This window comes from Corvus moneduloides, chromosome 2 (assembly GCF_009650955.1).
Source record: "Corvus moneduloides isolate bCorMon1 chromosome 2, bCorMon1.pri, whole genome shotgun sequence".
Classification (NCBI taxonomy): Eukaryota; Metazoa; Chordata; class Aves; order Passeriformes; family Corvidae; genus Corvus; species Corvus moneduloides.
Window position 1 is genome coordinate 47742521 of NC_045477.1, and position 16149 is coordinate 47758669.

The 16149-nt window shown below is 42.8% G+C and overlaps 1 protein-coding gene across 8 annotated transcripts; it reads right to left on the reverse strand.

Moving 5' to 3' along the window:
• Positions 1–333: 333 nt before the first annotated feature.
• On the reverse strand, positions 334–9741 carry RNF6 (ring finger protein 6). Of its 8 annotated transcripts, none has more exons than XM_032099469.1 (4): positions 9636–9741; positions 5830–6037; positions 5221–5328; positions 334–3912 (listed from the first exon to the last, which is right to left on the reverse strand). In XM_032099469.1, exons 2-4 carry the CDS (start codon positions 6020–6022, stop codon positions 2204–2206), a joined length of 2010 nt encoding a protein of 669 aa, XP_031955360.1. In that variant the 5' UTR covers positions 6023–6037; positions 9636–9741; the 3' UTR covers positions 334–2203. The 8 variants fall into 8 exon arrangements, with proteins under 8 accessions (XP_031955360.1, XP_031955359.1, XP_031955358.1 ...); XM_032099468.1 differs by having other exon boundaries at positions 5830–6042; XM_032099467.1 differs by lacking the exon at positions 9636–9741 and adding an exon at positions 9556–9571 and having other exon boundaries at positions 5830–6042.
• Positions 9742–16149: the final 6408 nt, after the last annotated feature.

Genomic DNA, 16149 nt, shown 5'->3' on the forward strand with positions numbered 1-16149 from the left:
TACAGAAAGCTCTCACTGTACTTTGGCATATTCTGCTCGCAGCTCAGTTAAACATACCTGATCATAGATGATCTCATCTTGAACCATGTACCAAATTGTGCTCTTGCAGCAAAATCCCACTTGAATGAAAGAAGGCACAAGGAACCTCCCTTTACCTCTAGTGCATCAGCGTAGCAGTTGTAAGGATTAAAGCCAAAACTGACCTTGAAGAACCTGACCAGCAAAGCAATAGTGAGCCAAAGGCAGGTTTCTACATATGTGTCTTTTCAATCGGGCAGATTTCAAATATAAAAGAAAGTCATAAAGAAACAAGGAAGCAGCAGAAGGCATATATACATATATTTATATATTGTCAGCCTCAGGAGGTAACAGAAGTAACAGGAAAAAAAAGTAAAAAAATAAGCTAGCTCTGATAATCACATTTAAATCTCCTCACTCTTTATTGCAGCTAAGGAAGCACTCAAGGGAGGGGTCAGCAATGTTTGCAGTAGTTAACAGCACAAATTACATCAGAAGAGATCTTAATCATATCCTTAAATCATCTAAATCTCATAATAGTTTCTTAGAACTACTTTTAGGAATGAAAAAACGCCCTTCTGTGAAATTTATGACCCAAGTTTTTCACTTGCAGAACTGAAGTAGACATCCAATAGCCCACACTGGATTTTATAGCTACCCTTGAAGGATGAAGTATGTAATGAGCAGATGTTCTAAGTAAAGCACCTGGCTCAGAAGCACATTTGTCAAGGCCACTATCTACAGGCAGAGAAAGTCAGTAGAACCTGTGCACATCAAGTACTCTTTTTACTGCTCAGAATATACACACACCAGATAATTGCACAATTCTGCCTTTCTCTAGGGACTGAGGTGCAGGTTGCTCAGAAGATGAGCTTTGTAACGTTCAGTTTCTCCCAGAAACCCCTGGAGCGCTTTGTGCTGGGCTTTTATGTACCATAACAACTAACAGGCCAGGAACAGAGCTGGGGAAAAGTGGGGAAAGAATAAAGTGAAAACTGAGACTGAACATCAAGAACAGTAAGTCTTATTAATCTACAGGATATGGCTCAACAGTAATTCACACAAAGCCTCAATTACTTATCTTGCAACTTTATTTTGGTGTAAGTCATTGGTATAAAGTTTAATATCTAATTATACAGATACTGGGGACTTTCAGGGAAGCTTATTTTGTCCTTTTTAGTGTCTTTTGCCATTTAGTCCTCAGGCATGTTTCAAGAGGACTAATACTATATGTGTACCTTAAATTTCTGTACAAAAGCACTTCAAGCCTTTGTTTTGTTCTTCTGAGTAGGATGCCAAAACATGCATATTATAGACAATATCATGGTCAAGGAAATGTTTCCCCTCTTTAAACGAAGGCAGTTAAAACCCCAGGAATATCAACTGAGTAATTTGGAAGAGTAAAAAGGCTTCCTCAGCGCTCATTTATTCTTTGAGCAAGTAAGACACACCCTCTTGGAATTACCAATTTGACTGCTGTCTGCATTGAAAAGACAAAGATTGTCCAAGACAGCATTTAATTATGCACATTTCATAATGCCACTAACTCATCCACTTCTGAATAAGAACTCGTCAATGTTAAGAACTGTGTAAACCCACATGCAAAAATTCCCATAGAATTTTTTAAATAGAACCAAATTGGCAAGTTTTTGGAAAGGATATTTCAATGTTTTAAAAAAAAAGTCTATTAAAATGAGCACTTCAAGTAACTTAAATATCTTCAGCAAACATGTCCAGCAAGAGACTCTCTGTAAAAGAAATTGTTCTTAGAACAAAAAGCTAACAAATGGCTATTTAGCCACTAATTTTTCAACACAGTGGTGGGTCTGTGTGAAACAATTTGTAATCTAAATAAAGCGAGTCCATTACAATGTTAAAAAACATACATTAAGCAGGACTGATTAACTATTGCATTTCTGTATTTACAAAAGTGCTTAGCATAACAAAATTGCCTAAAAAAATATAAACTTTACCAATATCATTTGGTTCTATGTGTCCTCCTAGACCTGCACTTGGAAAAAATAGTATTTACACTGTTAGATTTAGATAAGTTTCCTATAATTTTTAAAGACATTTAACAAAACTCCCCCCCCAAATGGACCCCTATCTAAGTCAATGCATTTCATCTGGCTCATTACAAACAGAGCAGGAGCAGATCCTTGAGTACTGATCAGTACAAACAATTCTAGCCATTATCTGTGGCATTAGACCCCAAAACTGGCTGCCGACAAATTGGGCAAGTGGAGTTTTCAGAAAGCCAGCGATCAATACAATGAATATGAAACTCATGCATACAAGGTAACTGCCTTAGTTTATTCCCTGTTGCATATTCATTAATGCAAACACTGCACGTTTTACTCCGTTCGCTTTCAGTGTGAATATCCCCATAGTTCCGTGTAGAAAGATTGTCAATCTGCTCTTTGGTTAAACCTCTTAAGCGATCATCATCATCATCTTCATTCAGCAGGAAGAAATGGGCGAGTCGAAGGATGGGCAGTGTTCCGTTCTCCACTAGGTTGTTTGCATCTTGAGACTGCCTGTTATCTTGGTTCTCATGATTGCGCCCAGAGCGTTGACTACCACCCCTCTGTCCATTTCTTCCCCTCCTGCCTTCCACTGCATGTCCATTTCTAGACGAAACCTCACTTGGGACACTGCTGTTTGCTGAGCTTGAGTTATTCTGTGCATCTGCTAAGTGATGACCGCCTCTTTGTACTTCCGAATTAGATTCAGTTTCCATTAAAGAACTCAGTTCTCCAAAGCCTGTCATTATCTGTCTAAGGATTGATCGAAGAGCCACTGATGAAGGTTCCCCAAGCCCAGTTTCTGAAATCCGACGAAGAGGTATCCGTATAGTGCTAACGTAGGTCCGAATACCCGCGCGTTCTGATCGTGATATCGTGCGCCGAAATCCCCCACTGTCACTTTCAAAGGTAACAGTGTTTTCTGACATTCCTACTCTAGAACGAGTTCTACTGGCAATGCTGTCCCGGTCTCTGTTTTCTCCAGGACGAATTCTTCTCACCTGAAGATCTAGTGTAATTGTCGGGTGCCTTCTGACAGCAGCTACTGGCCTACTAGATTCTTCCTCTGCCGAAGTTATTCCTAAGGACGGGGCTAAGGAAGGCTGAGGAGCCTGAGCGTTACCTCTTGCTTGCTCTTCAGTAGGCTGTGGAGAAGCCTGAGCTGTTTGTCTCCTACTTCTGTTAACCTGCTGTGCATTTCTATCCTGCCTCTGACCACGTTCCTCAGAATGAGCAGTATCATCTTGCCTTTGCAGTGGGGAGCGGCTTCGACTACTTAAGGTAGACCTCAGCCGCAAAATTTCTAGTCTTTGGTTTGTATTCATCCGGACATTAGTTCTAGCTCTACCCCTTCTAACTCCTGCAGAAGCACCTCTTTCTGCTGTTTCTCTTGGGTCACCAGCAGCCGCAAAATTATTTTGTGTACTATTATTTGTCTGGCCTGCCAGCTCCCTCGTTCTGCTCCTGAGCCTCCGCGAGACTGCATGAGAGACTATTTCTGACCTTAGTGCCATGGCACGTCTTAAAAGCCTGGTCCTTGCAGCTTCGTTGTTTGCCTCTCTCACAGCCATGCTCCTTGTTCGTGGGGCTACTGAACTGGCAACTAGCTGACGCCTTCTTTCTACGTACAGTCTGGTAGCATCTATATCAACGTACTCCTCCCCAGCTGTTTCAAAACTATTATGATCATGATTTATATTGATTTCAAGACTAAAGCGAAACTCCCCACTGTTTGGATTCGTTCGACTCACAGCTCTCCAGGTTTGGTTCCCACTCTGTCCACTGCGAGTGGCATTTCCTGTGCGACGAAATGTGTTAAGCCATTCAAGCAAAGAGTCGCCATTTGAGTTTTCCCCAAGAACTTCAGAATCTGAGAGAAACAAAGAATTGCAAATATTCATACAGCTGCATGGCACAATGCACTCCAAATTCTCTACTCCAAATCCTCTTCACTTGCTGGGCTCCAATTTCAGACACGATACAGTAGCAGGGCACCTACCTTGCTATGCTCATGTACAAAAATATTCTCTATGAAAAAATGTCAGCAAAACTCACCAGTTCAACCTAGAATTTTTGTCTCACCAGCAGACTCACAGAGAAATGAATATGCCCAGATGGCCTCTTACGAGCCAGTGTTCCGATTCAAGTGGTCCAAAGATAGTTGTATTTGTCGAATACCTGCCCCTTGCTGAAGTTATCAGCTAGGGAATATTTTAACTACTCATTTTGATACAGCAGGGAAAAGAATAATAAGTCTTGTCTTCTTTTGGAAAACATTTTAAAGAATTGTATCTACAAGCAGTAGAATAAATGATCACAGAATCATTAAGGTTGGAAGGGACCTCTGGAAATAATCTAGTTCAACTCTGCTGCCAAGGCAGGGTCACCTAGAGCAGCTTACACAGGAATGTGTCCAGGTAGGATGCATGGTTTGAACAGATTTTCTCCTTTTGCGCAAATATACTCTTTTCCTATTACAATACCCACAGCTCCATTTTCAAACCTCCACTAACTACAAGCTCAGGAACAGATACAAGTGTTGTGGTTAGGGCTAACTATGTGTATAAATCAGGCCAGTTGTCATGACCACAGTGAAGATTTTCCCTTGAAGGGATCAGATTAAGTTCTCCCTACTCCATCATCTCTCAATGTCCAGGAAACCTCCAAGAACTTTGGTACCTTTATTTCTGAGCTGCCAATTCTTCTCCTAAATCTGACTAGAACTGGCCAAATGATTAAGCCAGTATTTCTGGGGAATTGAAGACATTAAATGCAAAAAACACAAGCCTCGCTTGACTAAAACAAATGGAAAAGAAACAACAAAAGTGGCAAAACAGTGAAGAGATTAACTGTTTTCCAATTAACTTCCTTTCCAACTGCTCTAATACATGATAAAAACCTCTAAGAACTGAAATATTAGTATTTTTTGTGCTATTACATTTACTAACAAAGCAAAATGAGGGAAAAAAGAGCAAGTAATTTGTGATTAACATAAACAAGTTTTCATCAAGTATTTCAAGTTTGGCTTGGTAGCATTAGGAAATCTCTCTTACTTTTAAACAATACCCAGAGACACATTGAAAAAAAGCAAGAGAAATGAGTCTCTCAAATATCTTTACAGAACTGTATTTATGCACCACATACTATGTGTCTACATATATGAATGAAGAATGTTTACCTCCACCCGTTCTACCTTCACCTTCTCTGTTATCCAGATCAGACTGTGATGTCAGACGCTCCTTAGCCCCCTCCAAACGTTGCTGCAACTCTTCTGCTGTTATTTCTCCTGAATTAATTTACATTTTGATAACACTGTTAGATAAGACACTATTACTGCCTCAACACAGCCATGCAGAAATAACATTTTCTATCTTGAATGAAAATCTTCAGAGGACAGATAAAACTGATGAAACCAGAAAGAAAACAGCACTAATGTGAGATTATAATGCAGGTATCAGAGGAAGTAGGTAGTGGGGTGGAAGAAAAACATGCTGAATATGTCAAGAGTATGCCAGCTTCCAGTAACAATTCAGAGGGCCCCAAAATTGCCACATATCAACAGACATACTGTAGTGTACCGAATGTTAATTATCTGTGTTTAGACACTCAAATGCAGCATCTTTGTATAAAGGTGAAGTGTTACACTGTTGTTCCATACGGAGGATTTTTTCCTTTCTGCAAAGCCACAGAAGTCAGGCTGCTTGAGTCACACTACCACACCTGGTGCCTAACAGCAGGTGTGTTGCTCCACCTTACGCCTCTTCTACTGAAGGTATGCATATCTTACCAGGAGTGCCAAGCAGGTTTCGGTCCCTCATTAACCTGTAGTCCTCCTCGTTGAGTTCGTTAATGAACTGGTAATAGGCCTCCTCCCTGCTGAGGCGCTCCAGCTGCCGCTGTCTCTCACCTTCGCCGTGGCTGCGCTCTCGTGAAGGCGCCTGCTCATTGCCATTTCCTGCACGGTGTCGGGAGCGATCCATAATGATAATGCCAAGCTGTCCTGGACAAAACCAGAAGATTAGACTGCACAGGAATTACAGGAAGAATTTACCTAATTTACAGTAAAACGTTCCCAGCATTTTCAAATGAATTAGTTTATTAATAGCTAAAGATGATTAAGGTGAACCAAGCTCCACATTATTTGCCAAGACACCAGTGTAGTTTATTATGCAAACATATAAATACTTCTAGCTTGCTGAAAAATAGTTTCAAGCCCCCTTCCTCACTGAAAGGGCATACTGGTTGGTATGGCAACTTTAAAATAAAAATGTAATGACAGGGTTTTTTTTTTTAGCTAAATAAGGATATTCTAGAAAGTTAAAGGAATGAACATAAAATTTATGTCCTTTCTCCCAAGTAAAATACAACAGCAGTGTGGAGTATTTTAAAAGCTGAAGTATAGCTAAAAACATGGTTCTCTGATTATTGGACTGCAATTACCCAGTGTAAACTTGTGACAACCCCAACATAAGACTGTATTTAGTATTTCCATCAGTAATATCCCCCACATAGCATACAGCCTACAGATTTGTTTTTGGTGGAATGACTCTTCTGACATTCTTACATTATTTGCATATTTTCCTTGCATTCTCTAATCCAAGGACTAGCTAGCAAAGGGATACACATCTCCAGAAAAGGGGTGTAAAAGGGATGGGCCATGCTTTAGCCACAGTTCTTCATCACTTACCAAATATTGAACCAGTAGGACCACACTGTTAGAAGGCAAGAATAACCTTCCAGTGTCAAAGAGGGATCATCTCCATTGCTTTCTGTGTCATTACCACCTCTCTCTGGTTAGGAATCAATCCAGGGCAAATCAGTGCTCAGACCACTCCTCAACTTTTCTATTTTCTGAAGGAAACCTGTTCTTCCACTCTCTATTTGGAAGACGATAAAGTCTCCTTTCAATTGAGCTGCCTGTTTAACAAAAGGCACCTGCTGAGGCAGACACCTGACAAAAGAGACCACTTCTCTAAAAAGCTCAAATCACACTGCATCATTCTGCTTGCACTTGGGTAAATGCCTTTCTTTTTTGTTTGCTTTTTGTCAATTCACATACACATAAAAGTCACTTCAAGTTTAAATTATGGGGAAAACACAGAAAACAGCATTCTAAGCACACTCCTGATCAGTAATTAGTCTTCACAAGACAGGTAATGAGACAACAAACAGACCAAATCAACTGACTATTAGAAATACAGAAAAAAAAGCCAATCTTTATCAATACTGCAAACAGATACCAAAAATGAGAAAATGTATTTGTCAACAGCAGAAACTGGCATACATTTAATATACCTTTCTTATGTTATTTGTGGGATCCATTCTGATGTATCCTTGGTTTCATTATTTCCACACCTCATGTTACTTCCCCCCACCAGCCCCTGCCCCAGGTAGCTGCACTTCTAAACACTTCTTCCAAATCAATCATCTTCCTCCTGTGTCCAAAACCACATTTTGATGCATTTAAAATCTTTTCTCCCCGCTCTAACTCAAAATAAATTAAATCTGAGTATCTTCCTTTCAAGACATTTTCCATTCCCGTAATTTTTTTTTTTAATCACTGCTGCCCTCTTTGCTCAGTCTCACAAGCTGTAGATAACTGCTGACTTCGATTTCCCACAAGGGCTATGTTCAAATCAGGTCACTTCTCATATCACACTTCTAAACACAAATTTCTCATCCAGCTCTTCCTCTTACTACCCCCGTTTCCTCATAACAAAAGCAGTTCCCACACAACCCCCAGCCCCTCAGTTAGCACATTCATTACCTTGACTACACCCATCATGACTATTACCATGAAAATCCCCAATCCATACTGCACTGAATACTGAAGTTCCTCTCTCCCAGGTGACTTACAACTTGACACAGGTGCAGCGGGGAGGGGATTGTTAAAATCAATTCAGTTTCACTTGAGGTTGTTATTTAGACAAATGCATTAAAACAACATGTGGCTGCTGGCTCGACAATGACCATACCAAGTTAACCGACTTCCCAGGTACATCAGTGTATTGCTGCACAGAAAAAAAATGCGATACATATTCTTAAGAAGTCCACCACATGTAGTCCCCGTCAACCTAAATTTAAAGTGTTGTTCAAAAGAGAGGTTCTTTAGTTTTCAGCTATCATCCACAGAAAATCTGGAAATCTCTTTGATTTTGTAGGTAGTTAGGGAAAAAAAATACTCTTTTGTTGACAACTGTATGGTAGGATGATTAGTCACACTCCTTAAATGACTCACTTAGAAACAGTAAGAAGTGTGAAGTGCTCGGTTGTCCCATCTGTTTAACATAACTCCACGGATGACAACTACTATCCCTACTTATCAAATGCCATCAAAACGAAGTACTTTGACACCTAAAATGTTTTAGAGTTGTGAAAGTTGAAGGGTATTAACTGCATCAAAAATGAGGTACTTTGCACTAGAATATTTCAGAGTATTTAAAAGATGAAGGGTATTAACTACTAAGATGCAAAAAACTGAAATCGAAATCCACTTATGACTCGGATTACTCTTCGTTTGCAAAGAGGTAGGGGCCACATGCCAACAGCTTACGTTTTCTAGAATTTTCAACCTAAGATTTACTCCATTAGTTCTCCATTCGTGGTTACTCTGGACTATTCCTTGAAGTTTACGACTATTTTTTTAATATATACCTTATGCTTTTAGGTTTTAGCCTGTATCCCTGAAGTACTACCCCCGGTTCAATTAGGTACTCATTTTCTGAAAGACTACCACCTGATTGCAAGGCGACTACGGAGTTAAACTGAGGAAGCCTCCTCGAGCCAGAGGGCTATTTAGCATTTCTGTCACACCGCAGCCTCCAGGCAGGATGATCTCACCGACTTCGGGAATAAAAAAAAAAATAAAAACAACCCCCAAACCAAACCCAGAAGCCCCCCACGCACGAAGCCTGGGGAAGGAGGGCGGAAGGAGAGAAAAAGGGAGAGTCAGAAGGTAGTGAAGACACAGCCCCCGGGACACCCAGAGCGACCCAAGCCGAGAGCCTGAGACTGTCCGCCCGCCCCACCCCCACCCCCGGCCGGCAGCAGGGCCTGCAGACGCCAGCGCCGCGCCAGGCCCCGCCCAGGGCAGGGCAGGGGTCGGGCCGTGCCCCCGGGCCGCGGAGCCACGAGGGCTCCGGGGACTCCGCGAGCCCTTGGGCCCGGTCCTGCCCGGCCCCCCCGCCTGTTGCCGGGGGGACGGGAGCGCCGTGACTGACGGGGCTCCCGCCCAATCCCCCGGCCGGCCCGCGGCCGCCGACCAATCGCAGCAGCGCGTGGCAGCTCGTGCCCTCCTGCGCCGCTCCCCCCGGGCTGCCCGGCCCGGCCCCGACACCGACCGCTCCGGCCGGACCCGCGCCCTGCCCGAGCCCACGGCTGCCCTGCCCGCGGCGGGCCGCGTCACCCGCTGCGGCAAACCGGGGAGGCACCCGTGCCGCCGCCTGCCCCGGTGGGGGGAAGCCTGCCGAGAGCGCAGCCGGGGAGACCCGAAAGCCCGTCCCTGCCTGCTGACCGGCCGGCTCAGCCCCGCACCGCGCTCTGCGCCCCGTCCCTCCCGGCGGCAGCAGGAGCCGCCTCCGCCGGGACACCGACCCTGGGTGTGCGAGCAGGGCGCGCTCCAGCTCCAATTGCGGTCCGGGTGCCGGCTCCAGCACGGATTGCGGTCCGGGTGGCTGCCAGCGCTGCCGGCGCAGGTTCCGCTCGCGAGTGAGGGGCGGGCCCCACCTGGAGCCCCGCCCCCTCGCGCGCACGCGTGTTGGCACCGTGTAATAACTTACATAAGGAATGACATTTTAGAGTTGGTGTTCTCTCTGCTGCTTCCTTGCCAGGCCTCCTGCGGCGTTAAATGGGACGCTTTTCCTTTTCCCGTGACCTTGCCTCCCTTTCTTTTCTTTTCTTTCTGTTTACGTTTCCTTCTGCAGGAATCTCCCACTGAACTTTTTCTAAAACGTTCAGAAAATAATTGCTCGGTGCCGTCACCTGTCTCAAGCCGTGATTTTAGTAATTTCCATTTGGAGAGCCTTAGGCAGAAGTTCTCCCACGCGAGGTGCGGAACCTCTCACAGAATTTTGCGCGTTCTAGTTGCGGATGCACTGAGGGCACCCACAAACTCGCTGTCCCGCAGTTGCCTGTGCAGATCTGTCTCTACACGCGCTGGAAGCTGCCACGCTGTGACAGCGGAGCGCATTTCACATCTTGCACAAACTCTCCGAACCGGCAAAATGAAGGGATTGCGCCAGAAGGGTTCTTCTATGGAAAAGCACCTCATCCCTCTCATATCCAAACTGCTCTTGTGTTCAAACAGGCTTGCAGAAATAAACAGAGTTTGGGTATTTTCCGTGCAACTGGTCTCGATACAAAGGAACACGACCCCAGTAATGAATGAGGTGGTAGGAAGGGCTCAGGGCCGCTTCCTAGGGAAGATACTTTCACACCACACCCAGGATTTCTTTATTCTGCTTAAGGGAAAGAGTTTACACAAGTGTTATGTTTAGATTTGGTGGTAGTTTACATTCCTGTTCTGCCATTAGATGGTTTCCATGAGACAAACTCACGGCTGGGATGCATTCTTATCAACGAAGCCAGATCAGGAACTACTCCTTGCCCACTGCATTCAGAAAATGGTAACCTCTTTGTTTTTCATGTGCCTTGCCAGAGTATAAATAATTAGTATTCTATTATGATTCACCTTGCCTGAGGCAGTTAAAATATGTCCTTCCTGAAGATCAATTTTACTTTCATAATAGAAGTCAGAGTATATACATATATATATGTGTGTGTGTACATATGTATATGTATATAGATATAGATATAGATATGTATATATATATATATAGTAGTGCATGGATCCCTTGAAAATTCAGTTTCTTCCCACAACTATTTTTGGTCCCGTTTTTTAAATATTTTCCTCATATGGTCTGCTTTTAGTAATCATTGTTCCCCAATCAAACACTACATCTTCTCTAGTATCAAGCCCACATACAGACTGTTCATCCAGAAGGAAGTTATTATTTAGATGGGTGAATAAACGTGTATTTCCATACCAAAACCTGGCACTGAATTAGTTTATTTTCCACTGACCTGTTCTCCAATGCAGAATTTGGCGTTCATGTCCTGTTCATAGTGATATTTCACAACAGCACGCTATAACTAAGTAAAGTACTTGTTCATTTTATGCTGTGTTGTTAATACAAAATGACAGGAGTAGATCTTTCCTAGAATATTATTGCATTGTAGCAATGCTTTCCACACTGAAATACTCTCTTTGCAACTATAACAAAAATAGCCTGTGGAGGGCAGCAAACCTCAGGCAATTATTAAGTTTTGTAATAACAAAGAATCTGAGAACCTGGATTTAATATGATTGTTCAGTCTTTTAAGTTCTTTAGAAAGTAGCTCTGTTCTATTATATTTTATTGTTTGATATAAGTAAGGCAGGGCCGCATAATCGGGCTTTTAAAATTGGATCTTAGTATGTCCAGGTGACACCAAAACGGTGACATGAAGTTGATTTGCTTGAGAGGAACTTGGACAGGCTGGAGGAATGGGACATCAGCAACCTCATGAAGTTCAATGACGACAAATGCAGTCCTCCATCTAAGGAGTGACCAGCCCCCTGGGACAATCCTGAATGGGAGCTTTACTGACTGTCTCTGCTGGAAATGTTGGAGCATCCTGGTGGCAGTCATTAAAGAGGATCAAGATTTCACCCCAGCAGCCATTAGCTTGGAGAAGAGAAGGCTGAGAAAGGATCTTATCAATGTATATAATGTGTCAAAAGGATGGGGCCAGGCTCTTTTTGGTGGTGCTGAGCAATAGGACAAGGGCGATGGGCAGAAACCGATGCACAGGACATTCCACCTGAACATGAACAAGAACTTCTTCACTGTGCAGATGACTGAGCACTGGAACAGACTGCTGAGAGATGTTGTGGAGTCTCCTTCCCTGGAGATATTCAAAAAGCTGTTGGGACACAACCTTGGTTAACGTGCTCTAGGGGACCCTGCTTGAGCCAGGAGGTTGGACAAGATGACCCACTGTGGTCCCGTCCAACCTGGCCCATTCTGTGATCCTGTAAACACAGAAAAATGATTATCAGGACATGACTGGGAAGTGATTACTTCCCTTTACATGGCTCTTGTTTGCCTGCATGTGGAATATGATGCCCAGTTTGGGGGTCTCCAGTAGAACAATCCTGATATGGAAAATTCCTGACAAATTGGAGTGAATTCTGCTGAGAGCACTGAGGGGCTGGAGCACTTTCCATGTGAGAGAGGCTGTGGGCCCTAGGGCGTCTTGAAGCTGGAAGAATGGGCAGCCTGCCAGTACTGACAAGGAACTTACTGGAAAGACAGAGGCAGGATTTGTATTGAGAGAAGGACAGAAAATTTCACCTGGAGGATAGTCAGGTCCAGAGAGGCTGTGGAATCTCCCTCCATAGATGCTTGAGTGGACAAACCCTCAAGCAACCTGAATTTAGGAGTAGCTCTTCTCTGAGCAGGATATTGTCCTAGATATCATCCAGAGGTCCCTTCCAACCTGAATATTTCTATGATTATATGAACGAATACAAACTAATATTTAATTGCAGGGTTTCTTTCCCCTCAGGCAAGGCTCTCCTCAGTAAGAAAAGTAACCATGAGTTCATAGTCTGAATTTTCAAGGTTTGAAGAGGCAGAATCCTAGAATCACTTAGTTTGGAAAAGACTTACAAAATCCAGTCTGAACCATTAACCCAGCACTACCAAGTCCAACACTAAACCGTGTCCCCAAGTGCCACATCTGCATGTCTTTTTAAATACCTCCAGGGATGGTGACAACTGAATCTCTGTCAGGATCATAACGCAGGCTGATTGTTACTGTAGGTGGTCCCAAGTCTGGCAAACAGATGTTTCACTGAATGCAAGCACAACTCTCCTATACAGCACCTGGATCCAAAGCGCTTGCACTCCAGCCAGAATCTAGGATGCTTTGTTAGATCAAGTTGATAAACTTTATAGTAAAATATAGTTGAATGGAAAATAATTTAAAAAAACACCAAACCCAACACATTGCTTTACACTGTTTGTAGAATCAGTACTCTACTTACTGGCATTAAGTAAATTGCGTTTTTAAGTGCTGCTAGTATTCAGCTCACTCATCTGCAGGTAAAAAACTGCAAGGTTACTGAAAAATACTCAGACTGTGCAAGTATGACAGTTTTTCTTTACATACAGAAAAGAAAAAAGCGCCACCACTTGCCTTCAGCTTTTCCTGGACTAAACAAAAAATGGAAGATGTATAGCACTTAACAGGACTGGCACTTTTTCAGTCAATACCAAGCTGGGAACACCTCAGTCACACCACTAAAGAATGTCCCTTTGGGGGTATGGGAAAATTTTAGCAGGTAGCTACTGTTGCATGAAAAGTTTTCTGAAAAGCAAAAGTATATTCAAATTTGGCAAATTAGTAAGTGGAATGAGCAGACACTCTAATGGCATGGGGATGTGATTGAGTGTTGTAGGTTATCTACTTATAAAATACAAAGAAAGCAAAAATATAAAAAATGTACTTCTCTGTATTTTTATTCTATTTTTGGAGACTGCAAAACAAAGAGCAAGTAGTTTGTTGTACATTCCCCAGCTATAAGTTTTGCTTCAGAAACTCTGACTCTAGCACCAACAGCATTGCCACAAGCATGCAAACACCTACCAAAACTAGCTTTGCTTTCAGTATTGATGCTCCCATAGCCCAAATGACAGCATCTGCTTATTGTGACAATCCAACCTTCTTCCCAGACAATCCAGGCTTTCACCTGAAAGACAATTCCCTGAAATACATTCAGAAATGTTTAATGATGTCAGCCTTCCTTGACTACTATCCTGTCCGGTCACAGCTCAGTTTGGTAACTCTCTCCAACACACTGCACATTACCAGTGCTGACATGGCAACAGCGGCTTTCCTGTGGAGAACTCAGCTATCCTTCACAGGTGTGGTAATGTCAAACAAAAAAAAAAGTCAAAAGGGTGTGTATTCTGGACATACTAGAAATTACACAAACTTGGATCAGAAGGATATGATAAAGCAAACCATGAATGTCAGGGGAAAAAAGAGAAAGAGGAAAGCTCCAAAAATCCAACTTCAGCAGGATGTGTTAAGCATATACTTTAAGACTGATTCCTGGGAGACCATGAAAGAAGGGAATGAAAAACAGGCAGTAAGAGATAAGAAATCCTATAAATTGAAAGGGCCACTGTGAGGATGGGGACCTGAGAGTCAAGAATACCAGATCCTGGTTTTGTCTGTCTTTTGAAGAGCAGACCCCAAAATGAAACTTTTCCTTGGAATTAATATTACATTGTGACAGATTCTTAAAATAAAGTACAGAAAGTATGCAACTTTCCATGAAACAGAGCTAAAAATTGACCTTGAAATGTCAATATTTATTTCTCATTATAAAAAGAGCCAAAGCGTGCTTTCTATTTCAAATTTCTCTTGAGTCAGGGACCATATGTCTGAATTGGTAAAATCAAACACTGGAGTCAATACAAGTACCTGAAGTGGAAACAGTGTGAAGGTGCAGCAGATTTACAGCTACACTCATTCTGGAAGGCATACAATTCAAATGGTATGTAAAACTAAGGAAAGAAACATTTGAAGAAAACTTGTAAATATTCTTACAAAAGGACCAACAATCTGGAAAAGAAGCTATCTCAGTTGTGGTTTTGACTTCTCAGAGTGTGTCAAAGTATGGAATTCTTTCCAAGTGTTTTATGCAAATGGGAAACATAGCACAGGTCGTCACAAAACGAATCTGGATTGTCTATTCTTGTTTTCCTTCATGATCTCTTTTCTTTCTAAGCAGACGTTGTTTGTCTTCCACACCCTGCAATGTTTCAGCTCAGGACGGACTAATCCCAGCCATTAGTTACCATGCAATGATTGGATCTGTGTGGAGGAGTTTGGATGTTCATTGCCTCCACGAAAAAGTGATAAATAACGCAAAGAAGAGTATAAAGTTACAGAAGTGTGGATATTGCTACTACCCTTGCTGATAGGACTGAGGGTAGTGAGCAGGCAGGAGGTGCTGTACATGGTGGGTTTGGCCATGCAAGCTTGGTCCCTTACTGTCCCTGAAAGTCCCCAAAGCCAGGCATCCCTGAAAGCAGAGATGGGGCTAAGGTGGATGAACTTTGTGAGGTGGATGGCATCCTCCAGACTGTTTGATCTTTATGGGCTGCTGGGCTGCCCTGACCTGTTTCTGTTTGATTGATGCTGTGATGTGCTGGGGAATGTTCTTTTAAAATTTAGTTGAGTGCTGGGCAAATAAAGTGTAATTTTGCTGCTTCTCTCAATTGCACTTATTTTTTGTAACACATGCCTTTGCTTTATTTAACGTACATAATATCCCTAACAACTGCATAGCAACATACTGAAAGTCCGACTGTGGGCATCTGACACGAGTCTGATTGAGTGATTCCAGCTTGAGAGGCAGGTAGAACCCTATCCCAAATTTTCAGGGATCAGTGCTAATGTGTAAATGAAAATGGAGATTTGTAAATGAAAACGGAGATGATTTCAGACCATTCCAGAATATGTTGCTTCTTCTTTTAGGAGCCCCCACATTCTATGATGTCTCTAAGTTAGGGGATTTGAGTGCCCACTTGTTTACTCAATGTGCTGCATTCTTGGCATGCAACGTGAAGCATACATGACAATTAAAAATGCCAAAGCTGGGCTGTAAGTAGAAAGATTGCTGTAGCTTTAGTTTAGTTCCAAGCTGTTTGTTCTAGGAAATTACCGGCTTTGTGTTGGGTGGGCAACTCTGTCAGCCAAGGGAGGAGTCGGGAAATGTCCAGTTACTGGTCACATACAAGGGCCTTGCTAAACATAACAGTTTTTGTGTTACATCCCGAGTGATCTCAGCAGCCACACAGAGGTTTGTCAGCACTGTGACGTGTCTTGAGAGCAGCTTTGGGCACCACAGTATAAGAAAGACGTTAAGCTCTTAGTAAGTGCCCAAAGCAAGACAACCAAGATGGTGAAGGAGTGGCTGAAGTCACTTGGTCTGTTCAGCCTGGAGCAGAGGAGACTGAGGGGGAACCTCACTGCAGTTACAACTTCCTCA